The sequence below is a fragment of the Salmo salar genome, chromosome 22 (assembly GCF_965601325.2).
Source record: "Salmo salar chromosome 22, fSalSal1, whole genome shotgun sequence".
NCBI lineage: Eukaryota > Metazoa > Chordata > Actinopteri > Salmoniformes > Salmonidae > Salmo > Salmo salar.
Window position 1 is genome coordinate 50969086 of NC_138312.1, and position 22775 is coordinate 50991860.

At 42.0% G+C, this 22775-nt stretch overlaps 1 protein-coding gene across 15 annotated transcripts in view; it reads right to left on the reverse strand.

Moving 5' to 3' along the window:
* Positions 1 to 22775, reverse strand: part of LOC106583647 (ral GTPase-activating protein subunit beta) — a 97448-nt gene that overhangs the window by 49972 nt on the left and 24701 nt on the right. For 3 of the 15 annotated variants that reach the window (XR_014382211.1, XR_014382210.1, XR_014382205.1), the window contains exons 1-2: positions 10977 to 11348; positions 1133 to 1346 (exon numbers count right to left, since the gene is read on the reverse strand). Coding sequence is in view for 3 of the 15 variants with exons in the window: in XM_082967674.1 (XP_082823800.1) it covers positions 1133 to 1309 (177 nt within the window). In the remaining 12 variants the exon portion in view is untranslated. Of the gene's footprint in view, positions 1 to 1132; positions 1347 to 6632; positions 6922 to 10976; positions 11351 to 22775 lie in introns of those variants that run through there. The other 12 variants (XR_014382209.1, XR_014382208.1, XR_014382213.1 and 9 more) reach the window with 9 other exon arrangements.

The following is a 22775-nucleotide window of genomic DNA, read 5'->3' on the forward strand; positions in this document are numbered from 1 at the left end:
AATCTCAGCCTACAGGGAGGAGGTCAATGACCTAGCAGTGTGGTGCCAGAACAACAACCTCTCTCAACGTCAGTAAGACCAAGGAGCTGATCATGGACTACAGGAAACACAGGGGGGCAAGCACACCCCCCATCCACATTCCTCGGTGTCCAAATCACTGAAGTAATTAAAATGGTCCAAACACGCGCACAGTAGTGAAGAAGGCATGACAGTGCCTCTTCCACCCTCAGGAGGTTGAAAAAGTTTGTCATGGGCCCTCAAATCTTTAAAAGGTTCTACAGCTGGACCATTGAGAGCATATTGACTGGCTGCATCACTGCCCGATACGGCGATAGCACCGTCTTTGATCACATGGCGCTAGAGAGTTTGGTGGGGACAGCCCAGTACATTACTGGGGCCGAACTCCCTGCCATCCAGGGCATCTATATCAGGTGGTGTGGTAGGAAGGCCCAGAAAATCATTAGACTCAACCACTCAAGTCAGACTATTCTCTCTGCTTCCGCATGGCAAGCGGTACCGGTGCATCAAGTCTGGTACCAACAGGCTCTTGAACAGCTTCGATCCCCAAGCAATAAGACTGATAAATAGTCTGTGTAGCTATTTTGTTAGCTATCTGAATCAATCTTGTATCCTCATTGACCTTTTTATTTTTGTCTCTACGCACACTCACAGGTCCTACACACTCACACTCCATGATTTGCTCACTCACACAACATGCACGTCCATTTATACTGACTCTACACACACCCACCCACTCACATACAAGCTGCTGCTACTCTGTTTATCTTATATCCTGATGCCTAGTCCCCTTACCCCTACACATATCTACGTCCATCACTCCAGTATCCCTGCACATTGTAAATATAGTATTGGAACTGTCCCTGTATATAGTACGCTTACTTACTTATTGTGTCCTTCATACCTCTCATTTCTCGTGTTTTTTTCTAGTAACACATTGTTATTAATTATTGCATTGCTGGGTTTTGAGTTTGCAACAAAGGCATTTCACTGTACTAGTGCACGCATGAGACGTTAAAACTTGAAACTAACTCTTCACCCTTATGGCTTAGTTACACCTATCCGATTCAGCTCTGCCAAAACACCTGGGTTGTTTTCAGCACAGGTTGCCTACCTCTTTGTCGGTCTTGAGCAGGCTGTCAGTGGATGGAGTGCCCAGGGTCACCCCCAGAGGTTTAACCACTGCATTGGCCACATCGCGCCCAACTGCCGGAGGGTACGAGTGAAGGACACTCAGGTGGCCCTGGTCGCTCTGCACTACCAGGTGCAGAGACCTCCACTCCGAGTACATGGTGGTGGCGTTCGCTTCTACTGGGTCCGATTGCTACCTGTGTATACAGAGAGGGGTTGAGTCAGAATAACTACAGAGCGGACTGATGGGTGGAGTCAGAATATTAGGGAAACTACAGAGTGGACTGATGGTGTAGTCAGAATATAGGGAAACTACTGAGCGGACTGATGGGTGGAGTCAGAATATAGGGAAACTACAGAGCGGACTGATGGCTCCCGCCTGAAGCAGACTTGGTTGTAGCTGTTTGTAATTAGAAAAAACACCCTTAACCTGTTGGGGCTAGGGGGCAGTATTTGCACGGCCGGATAAAAAAACGTACCCGATTTAAACTGGTTACTACTCTTGCCCAGAAACGAGAATATGCATATAATTAGTAGATTTGGATAGAAAACACTAAAGTTTCTAAAACGGTTTGAATGGTGTCTGTGAGTATAACAGAACTCATATGGCAGGCCAAAACCTGAGAAGATTCCATACAGGAAGTGCCCTGTCTGACAATTTGTTCTCCTTCTGTGGCATCTCTATCGAAAATACAGCATCTCTGCTGTAACGTGACATTTTCCAAGGCTTCCATTGGCTCTCAGAAGGCGCCAGAAAGTGTAATGGGGTGTCTGCAGTCTCTGGGCAAAGTACAGCAGCTCTGTTTGTGAGTGGTCAGGCTGGGAACAGTGACACTGGAGATGCACGTTCATGAGAATTCTCCATTTTTTTTCTTTCAGTGTTTGAATGAATACAACGTCGCCCGGTTGGAATATTATCGCTATTTTACGAGAAAAATAGCATAAAAATTGATTTTAAACAGCGTTTGACATGCTTCGAAGTACGGTAATGGAATATTTAGACATTTTTTGTCACGAAATGCGCTCATGCGTCACCCTTCGGATAGTGACCTCAACGCACGAACAAAACGGAGCTATTTGAATATAACAAATTATTTGGAACCAAAACAACATTTGTTGTTAAAGTAGAAGTCCTGGGAGTGCATTCTGACGAAGAACAGCAAAGGTAATCCAATTTTTCTTATAGTAAAACTGAGTTTGGTGAGGGCCAAACTTGGTGGGTGTCAAAATAGCTAGCCGTAATGGCCGGGCTATGTACTCAGAATATTGCAAAATGTGCTTTAACCGAAAAGTTAGTTTAAAATATGAAACCGCGATTGCATAACGGAGTTCTGTATCTATAATTCTTAAAATAATTGTTATGTATTTTGTGAACGTTATTCATGAGTAATTTAGTAAATTCACCGGAAGTTTGCGGTGGGTATGCTAGTTCTGAACATCACATACTAATGTAAAAAGCTGGTTTTTGATATAAATATGAACTTGATTGAACAAAACATGCATGTATTGTATAACAATGTCCTAGGAGTGTCATCTGATGAAGATCAAAGGTTAGTGCTGCATTTAGCTGTGGTTTTGGTTTTTGTGACATATATGCTTGCTTTGAAAATGGCTGTGTGATTATTTTTGGCAGGGTACTCTCCTGACATAATCTAATGGTTTGCTTTCGCTGTAAAGCCTTTTTGAAATCGGACAATGTGGTTAGATTAACGAGAGTCTTATCTTTCAAATGGTGTAAAATAGTCCTGTTTGAGAACTTTGAATTATGACATTTTGTGGTTTTAAATGTGGCGCTCTGATTTGTCACTGGCTGTTGAATAGTGTGCCTAGAGGTTAACATATAAAGTGGACCCTGAATCAGTCTTCGTTGCAGGTGGTTGTAACTTGAATAAAACATCCATAACCATTACATATACTGAACAAAATATAAAACGCAACTATTCCAAAGATTTTACTGAGTTACAGTTCATAAGGTAATCAGTCAATTGAAATAGATTCATTAAGCCCTAATCTATGGATTTCACATGATTGGGCAAGGGCGCAGCCATGGGTGGGTATACAGTGTATTCAGAAAGTAAAAGGCACATGACAGCCCACTTGGAGTTTGCCAAAAGGCACCTTAAGACTCTCAGACCATGAGAAACAAGATTCTCTGGTCTGATGAAACCAGAATTGAACTCTTTGGCCTGAATGCCAAGCATCACGTCTGGAGGAAACCTGGCACCATCCCTACGGTGAAGCATGGTGGTGGCAGCATCATGCTGTGTGTATGGTCTTCAGTGGCAGGGACTGGGACTGGGAGACTAGTCAGGATCGAGGAACAGAGCAAAGTACAGAGAGATCCTTGATGAAAACCTGCTCCAGAGTGCTCAGGACCTCAGACTGGGGCGAAGGTTCACCCTCCAACAGGACAACAACCCTAAGCACACAGCCAAGACAACGCAGGAGTGGCTTCAGGAGAAGTCTTTGAATGTCCTTGAGTGGCCCAGCCAGAGCCCGGACGTGAACCCAATCGAACATCTCTGGAGAGACCTGAAAATATCTGTGCAGTGACGCTCCCCATCCAACCTGACAGAGCTTGAGAGGATCTGCAGAGAAGAATGTGAGAAACTCCCCAAATACTGGTGTGCCAAGCTTGTAGCATCATAACCAAGAAGACTTGAGGCGATAGTCTCTGCCAAGGGTGCTTCAACAAAGTACTGAGTAAAGGGTCTGAATACTTATACAAAATGTATATAAGTTTCCCAAAAATTATAAAAACCTGTTTTCACTTCATCATTATGGGGTATTGTGTGTAGATTGAGGGGGGGGGGGGGGGAAACGATCTAATCCATTTTAGAATAAGGCTGTAACAAAATGTAGAAAATGTCAAGGGGTCTGAATACTTTCCGAATGACCTTTCATGTAGCTTGAAAAGTCAACATATGTCAAAGGCGAACTAAGCATGATAAGGCACATTTGAAGTAGACTATCGATGTGCATAGGCGCTAGATACATAACAAGTTAACATTGAACTGGAGAGAGCCTTGGACTGTTATTTCCAGAATGATCTGAATGGAAAGTTGACAGATTGGGCTTCACTGAGTGCCAAAATCACACTTGAACTGACCACCTGCACTGACTCTCCACACCTTAGCACACATGGACTCACACAGATATACAGTACACTCATCCACACACACCACAACTGCTGCTATCAGACTCGTACGATATGCATTACTTAGCAATAATAATGAAACACTTTCCCTCCAATCCCCAAAACACATGAAAATGTGACTATACATTTAGTTAAAAGCTTATGAGAAAATGTTTATTCTATTCTACTATGCCATTTACTTTATGTTCGTATTCTTATCTATTATTATGGCATTGTTGAGAAGGAACCTGCGAGTAAGCATTTTATTGGAAGGTACCATGTGTATCCTGCACAGACCACTAATACAAGGGACATCAAACATTCAGGCTGTGCAGCAAATACGCTCTAGTCTAGAGCACTCGGTTAAACTGTGTTTGAGAGCATTTTTAAACACTCTAAATGGTTAAACTGAGAAAGAAAGATGTAATACACCATCATCTTAAATTGACATGTCAAACTATTTTGCCATATTCAGTTATTGTATATTGTGCTAATTTCCTTAATGTGGACAGTTTGTGTTACTACCTTACACAAGCTTGCATTTTCACCCCATAAAAATTGAGTGGAATTACACATGCTTTTTACCTCAGATTGCTGACGTTAGTATAAAGGTTTAGTCATCATGACATAACATGCTGACCAGACCGCACACGTGCGTTGATTTTGTTGCCCCACACCAGACGCGATCAGGACACACAGGTTGAAATATCAAAACAAACTCTGAACCAATTATATTAATTTGGGGACAGGTCGAAAAGCATTAAACATTGATGGCAATTTAGCTAGCTTGCTTGCTGTTGCTAGCTAATTTGTCCTGGGATATAAACATTGGGTTGTTATTTTACCTGACATGCACAAGGTCCTCAACTCCGACAATTAATCCACAGATAAAACGGTCAACCGAGATCGTTTCTAGTAATCTCTCCTCCTTCAGGCTTCTTCTTATTCATCTTTGGACTTTATATATGGTGGTTGGCAACCAACTTTAAGGTGCATTACCACAACCAACTGGCCTGGAGTGTAGACCTCAGTTTCTTTCAATCACCCATGTGGGTATATGCGCCTAGAAACCAATGAGGAGAAGCATCACTTGCAGCCCATGAGTGTCACAAATAAAACCGCCAAACGGGAATGATTTAACAAAAGCGCATTTGCGAAAAAAAATGCAATCGTTGCACGACTGTACCTAACCATAAACATCAATGCCTTTCTTAAAATCAATACACAGAAGAATATATTTTTACATAATTATGACATAACATTGAAGGTTGTTCAATGTAACAGGAATATTTAGACTTAGGGATGCCACCAGTTAGATAAAATACAGAACGGTTCCGTATTGCACTGACAGGAAAAACGTTTGGTTTTCGAGATGATAGTTTCCGGATTCGACCATATCAATGACCTAAGGCTCGTATTTCTGTGTTATGTTATAATTAAGTCTATGATTTGATATAGCAGTCTGACTGAGCAGTGGTAGGCAGCAGCAGGCTCGTAAGCGTTCATTCAAACAGCACTTTTGTGCGTTTGCTAGCAGCCCTTCGCAATGCATTGCGCTGTTTATGACTTCAAGCCTGTCAACTCCCAAGATGAGGCTGGTGTAACCGATGTGAAATGGCTAGCTAGTTAGCCGGGTGCGCGCTAATAGCGTTTCAAACGCCACTCGCTCTGAGACTTGGAGTAGTTGTTCCCCTTGCTCTACATGGGTAACGCTGCTTCAAGGGTGGCTGTTGTCGATGTGTTCCTGGTTCGTGCCCAGTTAGGAGCGAGGAGAAGGATGGAAGCTATACTGTTACACTGGCAATACTAAAGTGCCTATAAGAACATCCAATAGTCAAAGGTATATGAAATACAAATCTTATAGAGAGAAATAGTCCTATAATTCCTATAATAACTACAACCTAAAACTTCTTACCTGGGAATATTGAAGACTCATGTTAAAAGGAGCCACCAGCTTTCATATGTTCTCATGTTCTGAGCAAGGAACTTAAACGTTAGCTTTCTTACATGGCACATAAATGCACTTTTACTTTCTTCTCCAACACTTTGTTTTTGCATTATTTAAACCAAATTGAACATGTTTCATTATTTGATGCTAAATTGATTTTATTTATGTATTATATTAAGTTAAAATAAGTGCTCATTCAGTATTGTTGTAATTGTCATTATTACAAATAAATCTATCAAAAATAAAATAAATAAAATGTAAAAAAAAATACAAATCGGCATCGGCTTTTTTTTGGTCCCCCAATAATCGGTATCGGCGGTGAAAAATCATAATCGGTCGACCTCTAGTATTTATACCTGTGTTCTCTGTCTGTTGCCAGTGCGTCTTGTCAGGTCTTACCAGCGTGCTTTCCGGTCTTCCTTTTTCTCAAGTTCTGTTTAGGAGTTGTTTTCCCGGTTCTGATTATTCTGCCAGCCCTGACCCCGAGCCTGCCTGCCGTCCTGTACCTGCCTGATTCTGACCTGATTACGAACCTCTGCCAGCCCTGACCCCGAGCCTGCCTGCCGTCCTGTACCTGCCTGATTCTGACCTGATTACGAACCTCTGCCAGCCCTGACCCCGAGCCTGCCTGCTGTCCTGTACCTGCCTGATTCTGACCTGATTACGAACCTCTGCCAGCCCTGACCCCGAGCCTGCCTGCTGTCCTGTACCTGCCTCTGACGTGATAACGAACCCCTGCCTGTCCTCAACCTGCTCTTTGCCTGACCCGTGTTTACAATAAATATCTGAGAACTGTACTATCCGCCTCCTGAGTCTGCATATCCTGAGTCGTGATAATATAAGCATTCTACAAGTTCTCATCTAACCAACCATGTATAGGTTATTCTAAGTTTCCGTGTGGCCTTTGAAAAGTGTTAAACAGCACTACACCCCAAACATCTGCCCCCTGTTCTATTGATTTCAGCGTAATATTGAAGGAAGTTATTAACAAAAAAATTGTTGCATTAACCTTACCATGTTGGCGAACCACTTGACTCAAAATGCCTTGTCAACAGGAAGCAGCGACAGCATCATTTTCAACTTAAGTTTTAAGAATATAAATTGGAATTTTCCACATTATTTAATGGGCCTTGCGAAGCAGAGTCCCCACTTCAAATCTTTGACAAATGCATTATTCGTATTATTAAGAACACGACTCCTCTTACACCATTTAAGCTAGAAATGCCATTTAAACATGTAGACTGGTCTGGATTGAGTTGCTTATATACCATTTTTTTTTTATATACTTTTTAAACTAATAAACGTTGTCCATCTTCATCCACATTCATGGGACTTTTTTCAACATTCTAAATCTCCCTATTGTGACATCACTTCCAACATTCTATTCACTGTAAATGCAATTTTTGACACAAGTCAGCTGCTTTGACCACTTTGTCAACAACTTGGACAAAAGGTTAGAGGGTATGACATCTTGGTCTACTTCCCTTCTATTCAAATCTGAAATCGGAACAGAATTCTGGTACCAATAAAACGTTAGTTGTTTTAGTAACCGCATCAACATTATCTGTAACTTTTTAAACAAATCGGAACAGAATAGGTTGTTACCAAAAAAATGTCACAATAAGGTACAGAGCATTCTATTTTCCTACGGAACATCTGTGGCTCTAACGATACAGCTGTTTTATTAACTGCATTACTACCACCCCCCCACACACAAACTGACATTTTGACCACTATCCCAAAAAGTCAGAGAAACTTAATGTATGGAAGCTTCCTCTACTTCTATGCCTTCCAAATCAGAAAGCCAAACATGAATAGCTTCTACCAATCAAGAGTTAGAGCCGTTTTAGTAACCCATCAACTGCTTTCATTAGATGCAGTGTCAGAAGCTAGCAGATTCATTACAGACCAACAACAACCACAAATTACAATAAAACTACACCACATTTTGAAGTTCACTTTCCTTGCTTTGTCTAACACTATCATGAATCTAGAATTTTGTAGGTAAGACTACAGTATTTATTTATAGCACAAATGTTTGTTAGCATGTTTCTCACACTGGCTTTAGTCATGAGGGAACATGCCTGCCAAGGCAACTGCAGGGCGGTTGCCTAGCAACAAGTGACTCGGAGGGAGACAACATCTTCATAGCAACAACTGTATTTTAGACACTGACCACAACTACTTACCAAAACACAACCTACCAGTACTGGCCACAACCACAAAACTACTGACCACAACCACACAACTCCTTATCACAGTTAATGAACCACACAGCTACTTATCAAAACTACTGACCACACAATTTGTTAGTCGCTCTGGATAAGAGCGTCTGCTAAATGACTTAAATGTAAATGTTAAATGTAACTAATGACCACAATCACAACTATTGACCACAACTACTGACCACAACACCTACTTATCAAAACTACTAACCACAACTAACGAAACATCTTACCAAAACAACTGACCCACAAAACTACTGACCACAACCATTGACCATGTCCATACCGTAGGGCCCAAAGAACCAGCAACACAACTACTGACCACAACTACTGCTCTGCACTAGCTCTGGTCCTGGTTGTAGCTAGCTAGCTCTGGTTCGCACCAGCTCTGATCTAGCTCTGGTCTGCACTATAAATTACAACAACTTAAAAATGCTACATTTGCATATAATACAATTATTGTTGGAGGGTAACTCTTGAACCTTTCAAGCAAGAAACACCAAACCAACTTTCACAGGCTATCCTATTCTATCAACCAACATTTTCATATGCCTACTTTTTCAACTACAGAGAGTCACCACCATTACTACTGCAGACACTACCACTACTATAAGTTATTTAAAAACCATACAACCTTTAAAACAAGCTAGCAAGTACACCACATTTTCTTCAGAAAATGGACTTTTTAGTGATCCCTGTTAGCCTAAAGAGTCTATTTATTAGATAGCTATCAGTAGGTCTACATACGAAGCTATCCTCTATAGTTCTTCACCTACCACAAAAACTGGCATCACTAGATGCACCATCATATGCATCTCCACAGATAATAACCTAAAACATTCGTATCACTACGTCATTGTTCAACTAAAATCAACTTAATTTACCCAGAACGTTTTACAAAAGTAAATCGTGCATTTATTTATCTGAAACCCACAGAATGAAAAGGGTTGTCCACATAATCCTACTTTTTATTCCCATCTTGTGACAGATGGCTTTGTCCTATGCCTTCCTTCTTTCTTTCAGTTCACACGCAATAACATTTACATTTTACATTTAAGTCATTTAGCAGACGCTCTTATCCAGAGCGACTTACAAATTGGTGCATTCACCTTATAATATCCAGTGGAACAACCACTTTACAATAGTGCATCTAAATCTTTTAAGGGGGGGTTAGAAGGATTACTTTATCCTATCCCAGGTATTCCTTGAAGAGGTGGGGTTTCAGGTGTCTCCGGAAGGTGGTGATTGACTCCGCTGTCCTGGCGTCGTGAGGGAGCTTGTTCCACCATTGGGGTGCCAGAGCAGCGAATAACCATAGCTTAGACATTTTTGTGTTCTAACTGCCACACAATCCAAAGTAATAAGGTTGATATAGTAGTCTATTAAAGTATTGGGCCCAAATATTTTACTAAATTTAACTGCTTTGCTTTAAATAAACGTCTTCCATGACCACCAAAACACTTGTAAAGAGCTAAAAACAAGCCCCGCAACTTTACTTGTAAAGTTACCATCTAGTTTCCTAAGGTATTGTACTAAATCAGGTAAAAACGGCTGAATCAGTCAACAAACGTGCTGCGATGGATTTATTTTGATGATACACAAGAAATCACTAAAACGGGTTTGCCCTGCCTACTAATACAACTTTGCAAGCGCCAAGGAGTGGACTGGAGACACGTACTGTTCAGGTGAACAGCCGTAATAGGTCGTCACGCAGTAAAAAGTATTATTGAAAAGTATAGAAGACATGCACAGCAATACCTTAGTGCACATTTACATCTAGAGATAGCTTGTTATTAGCTAGGTCAGCCTAAAAACGAACTAGTTGTAAGTAAAACATTAACTAGCCAACAGAATGTGTTATGACTCAAGGTTGTTGGCTAGCTAGTTAGGCAAAATCTAATTATCTCTATGTAAAAAAAATAAAGGAAAAAAGCCTGACAACTGCATGATAAACTTCGAGAAATCAGTACCATATTGAATGAGCCACACACTGGCTGTTTTGTTCAACTACTAACGATAGCTAGCTAACTTTACTACTTGAAACGTTCTGGTTAGCCCTAACGTTGGACGCTGGCTAGCACACACATCAACGCAGAAAAATGGTCAGGTCAAACTAGCTCTGGTTCAGGCAGGAAAGTCCAGTCAGCTAGCTGGAAAGTGAAACAAACGTCTTCAACAGGCGGGAGTTACCTAGGTCTCCATGCAATGGAACATTAACGCGTTAGTTGGTTTACAAAATAAGCATTACTTATGGCATGTAGCTAGCATAGTCGAAACTGCCCAGAATGCATGGCTAACTTGGCTAGTATAGGCAACTTAGTACGCTGTCACAACCCGTAGACACAGGACAGCTGGCTAGTAAGCAAGTTTCAGCCAACTAGCTAAGCTAACGTTGTGTGAAGCGGTGTGAACTCGATTCCCCTGTCTCACTGTTATTGTAGGCCGCATTGGCTAGATAGTTGGCTACGCTAGTTAATGAAAACAAGACCACGACAGCTGGCTATGTGTTGCTATTTACCTGTGTCAGAGGGAAAGACTGTCATATCAACCGTCCGTATTCTCAGCAAACTTTACAGTACAAACGAGGACATAGCAGAACCATATTTGAAGTAAATCAACATCCAGTGACAAGCATAGCTACATTTGCACCGACGTCATCCGGTCGACGGCTAGCCTGACCACTGAACTGTGTCGGTCACACATCTCATGACTTAAAAAAAAAGCTGGGGTGAAAGGAAGGTTGTTGGAATAATAAAATACTTCTCAGAATGTGCACAATATTTTACACACAAAAAAATAAAGAAGCCTATAATCGTCAGTTTAATAACGTTTCTCAAAACAGTTTAATTATGAGCTGTGTAGCCCTTTAAATGTACCCGTTCATAATATTATTCAGCTCAAATGTGCCCTCTATTGGATTTGACCAGTCCATGATGAAAAGGATCCAAGAAGTGAAATAAGGAAATATGCTATCGAAGAAGAAAAGGAAACTAGGGAATTAGGAAAGGAAGCACACAAAGGATATGAGGAACATTTGCTAGGAAATAACAGGAAAGGGAGCTAGAAAAGATAAGAGAAGTGTGAAAAGCTTGGAATCCTTGAAAACTCCAAAAAATTATTCAGAAAAAAATTACTTCACAAATAAAAAAAGATTCTCTCAAAATTAGTTGTTTTACCATTGATGTCCGCTGAGGTTTTTCGTAGAACACAGCGAAGTTTTTTTGTGTTCCCTCCCGAGTTTCCATTAGCTCAGGAAGTGTCATAGTTCAGGTCAATGTTCAGTGCAAAACACCTCAGTGGGAATATGTGTTAAAACAGCGGACAGTAAGTGGAATCTTTTGTATTTGTCAAATTAATTTGTGGTGATATGGAAGTATTTTTTCATAGGATTCCAAGACCATATTGCAGTTAGACAGAGCGTCGGGACAGTTGTAGCCTTCACATTGGCTGCGCTGTGGGCAATGGTTCAAACGAGAACCCAATGGTTAACTACGCTACATGCCCAAAAGTATGTGGAGACCTGCTAGTAGAACATCTCATTCCGAAATGGGCATTAATATGGAGTTAGTCCCCCCTTTGCTGCAATAACAGCCTCCACTCTTCTGGGAAGTCTTTTCACTAGATGTTGGAACATTTCTGCTGGGACTTGCTTCCATTCAGCCACGAGCATTGCACTGATGTTGGGTGATTAGACCTGGCTCGCAGTCGGGGTTCCAATTAAGGTGTTCGATGGGGTTGAGGTCAGGGCTCTATGCAGGCCAGTCAAGTTCTTCCACACTGATCTCGATAAACCATTTCTGTACCCTCTCTTATAACCCTAACCCTAACCCCGTACTGGAAGAAGATTTTTGCTTTAACAAGTCAGACGCAAAGGATTTACTCCAGACACCCGACAAGGCCCTCATCCCCATCATTCGCAGGAGAAAGAGACGGAGATATCGGGGGCGTAGGTCTGGGTGCCTTGTGAGGATCTGACGTTGAATGGGTAATCTGCCTTTACCATAGGTCCTATTAGTCAATGTACAGTTATTGGATAATAAAATAGATGAACTATGAGCACGTCAATCCTACCAACGGGAACCTCTTAAAGGATCGGGCCCTTTTTTTCAATTTTCGATTAAAATGACTTACCCAAATCTAACTACCTGTAGCTCAGGACCCGAAGCAAGGATATGCATATTCTTGATACCATTTGAAAGGAAACACTTTGAAGTTTGTGGAAATGTGAAACTAATGTAGGAGAATATAACACATTATATCTAGTAAAAGATAATACAAGAAAAAACATGCCGTTTTTTTTCTCAATTTTTTGTTTCATCATCTTTGAAATGTAGGAGAAAGGTCATAATGCATTATTCCAGCTTACGTGCAATTTAGAATGTCGCCACTAGATGGCAGCAGTATATCTGCAACGTTTTAGACTGATCCAATGAACCATTCCATTTCTGTTCAAAATGTTGTTTCAAGTCTGCCCAAATGTGCCTAATTGGTTCATTAATGCATTTTCAAGTTCATAACTGTGCACCCTCCTCAAACAATAGCATGGTATTATTTCACTGTAATACCTACTGTAAATTGGACAGTGCAGTTCGATTAACAAGAATTTAAGCTTTCTGACAATATCAGATATGTCTATGTCATTGGAAATGTTCTTGTTACTTACAACCTCATGCTAATCACATTAGTGCACGTTAGCTCAACCGTCCCGCGGGGGGACACCGATCCTATAGAGTGTCACCCAGTTGTGTCTGAACGACGACATGAATAACATACAGCTGGTGGATTTTACGCTTTTTCGGCAGGATAGAACAGCCGCCTCTTGTAAGACAAGGGGTGGCGGTCTATGTATATTTGTAAACAACAGCTGGTGCACGAAATCTAAGGGAATCTCAAGGTTTTGCTCTCCTGAGTTAGAGTATCTCATCATAAGCTGTAGACCACACTATTTACCAAGAGAGTTTTCATCTATATTCTTCGTAGCTGTCTATTTACCACAACAAACCGATGCTGGCACTAAGGCCGCACTCAATGAGCTGTATACGGCCATAAGCAAACAGGAAAACGTTCATACAGAGGCGGCTCACCTAGTGGCCGGGGACTTTAGTGCAGGGGAACTTAAATCCATTTTACCTCATTTCTACCAGCATGTTAAATGTGCAATCAGAGGGAAAAAAAACTCTAGACCACTTTTACTCCACACACAGAGACGCATACAAAGTTCTCCCCCGCCCTCCATTTGGCAAATCTGATCATAATTCTATAATCCTGATTCCTGCTTACAAGCAAAAACGAAAGCAGGAAGACTTGGTCAATAAAAAAGTGGTCAGATGAAGCAGATGCTACAGGACTGTTTTGCTAGCACAGGTGGAATACGTTCCGGGATTCAGTCACTGGCTTCATCAATAAGTGCATCGATGACATCGTCCCCACAGTGATTGTACGTACATACCCCAACCAGAAGCAATGGATTACAGGCAACAGCCACACTGAGCTAAAGGGTACAGCTACTGCTTTCAATGAGCGGGACTCTAACCCAGAAACTTATAAGAAATCCCGCTATGCCCTCCAAAGAACCATCAAACAGGCAAAGCATCAATACAGGACTAAGATTGAATCGTACTACACTGGCTCTGACGCTCGTCGGATGTGGCAGGGCTTGCAAACTATTACAGACTACGAAGGGAACCACAGCCGCGAGCTGCCCAGTGACACAAGCCTACCAGACAAGCTAAATTACTTCTATGCTCACTTTGAGAGAAGTAACACTGAAACATGCATGAGAGCATGAGCTGTTCCGGACGACTGTGTGATCATGCTCTCCATAACCGATGTGAGTTAAACATTTAAACAGGTCAAAATTCACAAGGCCGCAGGGCCAGATAGATTACCAGGACATGTACTCCGAGCATGCTCTGACCAACTGGCAAGTGTCTTCACTGACATTTTCAACCTGCCCCTGACTGAGTCTGTAATACCATCATGTTTCATGCAGACCACCATAGTCCCTGTGCCCAAGAACACTAAGGTAACCTGCCTAAATTACTACCGACCCGTAGCACTCAAGTCTGTAGCCATGAAGTGCTTTGAAAGGCTGGTCATGGCTCACATCAGCAACATTATCCCAGAAACCCGAGACCCACCCCAATTTGCATACCCACCTACAGATCCACAGATGATGCAATCTCTATTGCACTCCACACTACCCTTTCCCACCTGGACAAAAGGAACACCTATGTGAGAAGGCAATTCACTGACTACAGCTCATCGTTCAACACAATGGGGCCCTCAAAGCTCATCACTAAGCTAAGAATCCTGGGACTAAACACCTCCTTCTGCAACTGGATCTTGGACTTCCTGCAGGACGCCCCCAGGTGGTAAGGGTAGGTAACAACACATCCGCCACGCTGATCCGCAACATGGGGGCCCCTCAGGGGTGCGTGCTCAGTCCCCTCCTGTACTCCCTGTTCACTCATGACTGCATGACCAGGCATGACTCCAACACCATCATTAAGTTTGCTGATGACACAACAGTGGTAGGCCTGATCACTGACAACGATGAGACAGCCTACAGGGAGAAGGTCAGAGACCTGGCCGTGAGGGGCCAGGACAACAACCTCTCCCTCAATGTGATCAAGACAAAGGAGATGATTGTGGACTACAAAAAAAGGAGGACTGAGCACGTCCCCATTCTCATTGAAGGGGCTGTAGTGGAGCAGGTTGAGAGCTTCAAGTTCCTTGGTGTCCACATCACCAACAAACTATCATGGTCTAAACACACCAAGACAGTCATGAAGAGGGCACGACAAAGCCTATTCCCCCTCGGGAGACTGAAAAGATTTGGCATGGGTCCTCAGATTATCAAGAAGTTTTACAGTTGCACCATCGAGAGCATCCTGACTGGTTGCATCACTGCCTGGTATGGCAACTGTTTGGCCTCCGACCGCAAGGCACTACAGAGAGTGCTACGTACGGCCCAGTACATCACTGGGGCCAAGCTTCCTGCAATCCAGGACCTCTATACCTGCCGGTGTCAGAGGAAGACCCTAAAAATTGTCAAAGACTCCAGCTACCCAAGTCATAGACTGTTCTCTCTGCTACCGCACGGCAAGCGGTACCGGAGCGCCAAGTTTAGATCCGAAAGACTTCTTAACAGCTTCTACCCCCGACGCCATAAGACTCCTGAACAGCTAATCAAATTGCTACCCAGACTATTTGCATTACCCCCCCCCCCCCCCCCTTTACGCTGCTGCTACTCTTAGTTTATTATCTATGCATAGTCACTTTAACTCGACCTACATTTACGTATTACCTCAATTACCTTGACTAACCGGTGCCCCCCGCAGATTGACTCTGTACCGGTACACCTGTGAATAGCCTCGCTATTGTTATTTTACTGCTGCTCTTTAATTATTAGTCAATTTTATTTTAGGTTTTTTACTTATCTATTTTTTACTTAACACTTATTTTTCTTAAAACTGCGTTGTTGGTTAAGGGCTTGTAAGTAAGCAATTCACTGTAAGGTCTACTACACCTGGCTACACTTGGCTCATGTGACAAATACAATTTGGAAAGTGCCTTCCCCAAACTGTTGCCACAAAGTTGGAAGTACAGAGTCATCTAGAATGTAATTGTACGCTTTAGAATTAAGATTTTCCTTCACTAGAACTAAGTGGCCTAGCCCCAACCATGAAAAACAGCCCCAGACCATTATTCCTCCTTCACCAAACTTTACAGTTGACACTATGCATTTAGGCAGGTAGCGTTCTCCTGGCATCCACCAAACCAAGATCTGTCCGTCGGACTACCAGATGGTGAAGTGTGATTCATCACTCCAGAGAACACGTTTCCACTGCTCCAGTCCAATGGCGGCGAGCTTTACACCACACCAGCCGACGCTTGGCATTGCGCGTTGCGGTCTTAGGCTTGTGTGCGGCTGCTCGGCCATGGAAACCCATTTCATGAAGCTCCTGACGAACAGTTCTTGTGCTGACGTTGCTTCCAGAGGTAGTTTGGAACTCGGTAGTGAGTGTTGCATCCGAGGACAGAAGATTTTTACGCGCTACATGCATCAGCACTCTGCTCCTAGATGTTTTCATTTCACAATAACAGCACTTACAGTTGAACGGGGCAGCTCCAGCAGGGCAGACATTTGACGAACTGACTTGTTGGAAAGGTGGCATCCTATTTCGGTGCCACGTTGAAAGTCACAGAGCTCTTCAGTAAGGCCATTCTACTGTAAATGTTTGTCTATGGAGATTGCATGGCTGTATGCTAGATTTTATACACCTGTCAGAAACAGGTGTGGCTGAAATAGCCAAATCCACTGATTTGAAGAGGTGTCCACATACCTTTTGTATACATAGTGTATGTACAACACCAGCAGCTAAGCAGTTCCGACCTCCTTTCATAATATCTTTAGCTGTTTGGACTAACAGATGCAAGATCATGGGTTTGAGTCCCACTCAAGCTATTTCCTGCAGCGTTATTGTCAAAATAGGATGCCACCTGAACCTTCTGCAGGCCTAGTGATGACATGTTTTTATAAATGTTATACTCAAATCATTAGCAGGATCTGGCTGCACATTCCACAGCGTGTCAGGTTCACTGTTTTAATGTAAACATTTTCATTTATTACGATCCCCATTAGCAGACGACAATGGTGACAGCTGGTCTTACTGGGAATCGACACATAACAAAAAATGCATTACAGACAAAAGACTTGACAATTTACATACATTTAAAAGTGTGTGTGTGTGTACATCTATCAGTTACACATACATGTCAGTACGTACACACAACAAGTAATATACACACAATGTGATGCAATAACATAGAGATACAGTTAAAATAAGATCAAGACCATAAACTATGTTGGTTTCAACCCATAAACAGGTAGCCTCGTATTACCAGACCGATTACCGCTGCAAAATGTAAGCCCACAAGACTTCTAGACGGTGGTACAAGGTTACTATCGGGGTGTAATTCCCATGAATTTCATTCTACTGATGATACATGTTTTCATTATATTCTGATCTATGTTATAAAAAGTCAGGTATTGTAATTTGATTTGGCCTTTGTGGGGTATGGGAATATCAGTAGATCAAAATGATCTTTAATTAGATACAGTATGTCAGAGTTCTATTTGCTGGGTGATGTCATCCTCCTTGTATAAACATTCTCATGGACATTCTCGGTTCTTTATTATCCTTCACTGTTTTAACCAAATAAAATGTAATAATACACATATTAGAAATCACCCTGTAAGACCATCTGTAACCAGGGGACGGCGCCATGCACACACAAACCAATTTTTATTTTATTTTATTGAACCTTTATTTAACTAAGCAAGTCAGTTAAGAACACATTCTTATTTACAATGATGGCCTACCAAAAGGCAAAAGGCCTCCTGCGGGGATGCGGGCTGGGATAAAATAAATAAAAATACAATTAAAATATAGCGCACAATACACATCAAACAACACACATCACCAATAGTCAAAAGGAGATGAGTGCTCACTGCAGGTGGAGACAACTGTTCATTATGGCTTGTCCACATCATAACATAAGACCACACAGTGCAGTTGTTTTGTTGGACACATAAACCAGTGCTTAGTCAAGTTGTCTTGAAGTGGACTTTTGATGTGGTAAATAGCCTATCAACGTCTTGCGTAATTTCCAAAGATGGAATCTCAGTTACCTAATGTTGTTATCGATGGTGTAGCTCATGCAATAAGCAGGTCACCAAAGATCTAGATCTTGTCTACATAGACCATACAACAAAATTCAATATCCCATACAACCCTGTTGACCTTGTGTTGTTGGTCCTTGTCCCCAAACAGGGACATAACAACATTTGATTTGTTGGAGCACATTGTAGTTGAACCCGTCAAAGACAGAGAATCAGATTTGGTCCTGTATGCCCTTGGGTGAATTCTGGTGATGGGCAGGCACGTGAAGGGTTAAAGGCTTGTCATATAAATCAAGTGGAATCACTTCAGAGGTGAAAAGATGCATGATGCTGACTGTCCGGGAGGCACAATTTAAACCTTTAACACGGCAGGCAATGTCCATTGTTTTAAAGAAATACCCAAATGTTGCATTGAAACAGTACTGCGCTCTGTATTACATTGTGTTGGGGTCACAGTAAACATAGAATAGAAGATTCTTTTCCACATCAGTGAGCTGGAAATGGTGTCCCTTAGGAAGATTAATAATACATTGATCAATTATGACTGTGACACAATATAGCTGCATCCTCATTCAAATGCATTGTTGGGACGAACTCCAACACACAAATCAGTTTCAAAATGGTTTGTGTTATAGTTGGTTTCATTCAGTTGTTTCAGTTTATTTTTTATTTATCCCTTATTTTACCAGCTAAGTTGACTGAGAACACATTCTCATTTAATTTACAGCAACAACCTGGGGAATAGTTTCAGGGGAGAGGAGGGGGGATGAAGGAGACAATTGTATTTAAAAATATATATATATTACTAGGTAAGTCAGTTAAGAACAAATTCTTATTTACAATGACAGCCTACGCTGGCCAAACCTGGACAATTGTGCACCGCCTTATTGGGCCCCCAATAGACCGCTGCACCACTCGGGAGCTCAAAGCTGGGGATGATTAGGTGACCATGATGGTATGAGGGCCAGATTAGGAATTTAGCCAGGACACCCATACTCTTACAATAAGTGCCATGGGATCTTTAGTAACCACAGAGAGTCAGGACACCCGTTTAACGTCCCATCCAAAAGACAGCACCATACACAGGGCAATGTCCCCAATCACTGCCCTGGGGCAGTGGGATATTTTTGGGGGGACCAGTGCAAATGGGTGCCTCCTACTGGCCCTCCAACACCACTTCCAGCAGCATCTGGTTTCCCATCCAGGGACCAACCCTGCTTAATTTCAGAATGGCTCAGTTGCATTTAGAATCATGATGAGAGAGACCTGTTTAGATTGCATTCAACATTACAGTTATCGGAGTGGACGTGCAGATCAAAGGTTGGCAAAGAGAAAATCATCAAAATCAAAAGAGATTAAAAGAAATTATAAAAAATATGAGCTATTTTAAAGACATTAGTGGCCTTGATAAGCACAAAAGAGCCATGTCTCTCCTAAACCAATGCATGACTTCTACGTAGATGTTTTGGTGACAAGTCATGACACAATATGTATCCTATCCTATTGGTTCGTTCGCCAGTTCAATCTGTTTTTTTTATGTCAAATGTACTTTTCTGTGTTTTTCCAATTACTGTGTTCTTCATGTTCTATTTATATAGCTAGTCCCACCCCCCCCCCCCTCCCATTACGCATTTAAAAGCTTTTCTAATCATCCATAATTGATCAGCGTTTTCAATTATGCACTACTTTTCTCACTGTCATTATTACTTAAAGGGTTGCTCTTAAGGGTCAGCGCTGTTTTTCCATATTTCATTGTACTGTAAAAAGGCAGATCTGTCTTGCTGCACTGTAAAGAGGTAATTCCTTGGTATATCGTTTTTTTTATGTTCAAGGCTCCTATTTGTCTATTTTCCTCATTTGGTGATTTAGCAAGTTATCCAAAGTGATGTATATTGAGGAACTTGACCTAGTTGTGCTGTTGCCTAACCTCAATAAGCCAATGTTGGTACAATTCAACTGGTACAATTCAACAACAATTAAAATCATCTCTATTATTCTATACTTAGGATACTTCTATACTATACAGAATGAAAAATACTGGATCAACCAACATTCTGTGGAAAGCATTGACTGACATGCCTAAGTAATGTAATATCAATGTACCTTTATATCCTTGGGTGCATTACAATGTTCATTGAATATGCACTCTCAGCCATGAAGCCATGCATTTAGTGGTCTTTCATTGCTGATGGAAACTTTATGAAACTGGTTCTTGTCTCCCACACCATAGTTCTGTGTGAGTTTATATTGCTTGTCTCTAAGAGGGGACACTCCCTCCCCAAACCATTTCTCTCAACACACCTCATTTTCAGAATATCCTCACTCTTTTTTTCCTCAGTAAGAGCTCTTAGACTACATCTGAAACCTATGGTGGTATAGAGAAATGACTTCCTCCATGACAGAGAGTCATAATAGCCATAAAACCTAGCGGTCACACAGGGAAATGGTCCCAATTATTTTTCCACCATTCATTTTTCCATAGGGGATTTTAGAATTACTTCATATAAGGTATGTGATTCATGTAAGCTTACTCTGGCTTGATAACCATGTAAATCTCTCTCAGACAAGGTAACTTTTATAAATACACAGTGAGGGAAAATAGTATTTGATCCCCTGCTGATTTTGTACGTTTGCCCACTGTCAAAGAAATGATCAGTCTATAATTTTAATGGTAGGTTTATTTGAACAGTAAGAGAAAGAATAACAACAAAAAAATCCAGAAAAAGGCATGTCAAAAATGATATAAAATGATTTGCATTTTAATGAGGGAAATAAGTATTTGACCCCTCTGCAAAACATGACTTAGTACTTGGTGGCAAAACCCTTGTTGGCAATCACAGAGGTCAGACGTTTCTTGTAGTTGGCCACCAGGTTTGCACACATCTCAGGAGGGATTTTGTCCCACTCCTCTTTGCAGATCTTCTCCAAGTCATTAAGGTTTCGAGGCTGACGTTTGGCAACTCGAACCTTCAGCTCCCTCCACAGATTTTCTATGGGATTAAGGTCTGGAGACTGGCTAGGCCACTCCAGGACCTTAATGTGCTTCTTCTTGAGCCACTCCTTTGTTGCCTTGGCCGTGTGTTTTGGGTCATTGTCATGCTGGAATACCCATCCACGACCCATTTTCAATGCCCTGGCTGAGGGAAGGAGGTTCTCACCCAAGATTTGACGGTACATGGCCCCGTCCATCGTCCCTTTGATGCGGTGAAGTTGTCCTGTCCCCTTAGCAGAAAAACACCCCCAAAGCATAATGTTTCCACCTCCATGTTTGACGGTGGAGATGGTGTTCTTGGGGTTCTAGGCAGCATTCCTCTTCCTCCAAACAAGGCGAGTTGAGTTGATGCCAAAGAGCTCCATTTTGGTCTCATCTGACCACAACACTTTCACCCAGTTGTCCTCTGAGTCATTCAGATGTTCATTGGCAAACTTCAGACAGGCATGTATATGTGCTTTCTTGAGCAGGGGGACCTTGCGGGCGCTACAGGATTTCAGTCCTTCACGGCGTAGTGTGTTACCAATTGTTTTCTTGGTGACTATGGTCCCAGCTGCCTTGAGATCATTGACAAGATCCTCCCGTGTAGTTCTGGGCTGATTCCTCACCGTTCTCATGATCATTGCAACTCCACGAGGTGAGATCTTGCATGGAGCCCCAGGCCGAAGGAGATTGACAGTTCTTTTGTGTTTCTTCCATTTGCGAATAATCGCACCAACTGTCGTCACCTTCTCACCAAGCTGCTTGGCGATGGTCTTGTAGCCCATTCCAGCCTTGTGTAGGTCTACAATCTTGTCCCTGGCATCCTTGGAGCGCTCTTTGGTCTTGGCCATGGTGGAGAGTTTGGAATCTGATTGATTGATTGCTTCTGTGGACAGGTGTCTTTTATACAGGTAACAAACTGAGATTAGGAGCACTCCATTTAAGAGTGTGCTCCTAATCTCAGCTCGTTACCTGTATAAAAGACACCTGGGAGCCAGAAATCTTTCTGATTGAGAGGGGGCAAATACTAATTTCCCTCATTAAAATGCAAATCAATTTATAACATTTTTACATGTGTTTTTCTGGATTTTTTGTTGTTGTTATTCTGTCTCTCACTGTTCAAATAAACCTACCATTAAAATTATAGACTGATCATTTCTTTGTCAGTGGGCAAACATACAAAATCAGCAGGGGATCAAATACTTTTTTCCCTCACTGTATTTGCCTGTAATCTCCCCCACCATAGGCTAGCATAGTGAGCTAGTCTTTAGTGAGCTAGCCAGCTAGTTAACATTAGCTCACATGGTGATATGCTAGCTAGCGTTATCCCACCAGGGAAGGGATATTGACTAGCGAGTTAATGTTAACTCACCATTCATGTAGTCATACTTTCTAGCTAACGTTAGGCAGGCACCTTGGAAAGGATAGTTGGTTAGCTAACATGTCTGACTACATCAACGGTGAGCTAATGTTAAATAGCTAGCTAGGTAAATAGTTAGGCACCTTGGTTGGCTAGGTAGCTACATTAGCTAAAGTTAGCTAGCTTGCTAGCCAGCTCACAAAGGACTTGTGGGCTCAGTGTTTTCCTCATATAAAACACAGAAGCGGTTTTGTTCCACACGTGCATCTGTTATACCTGACCAATCAAGTGACCT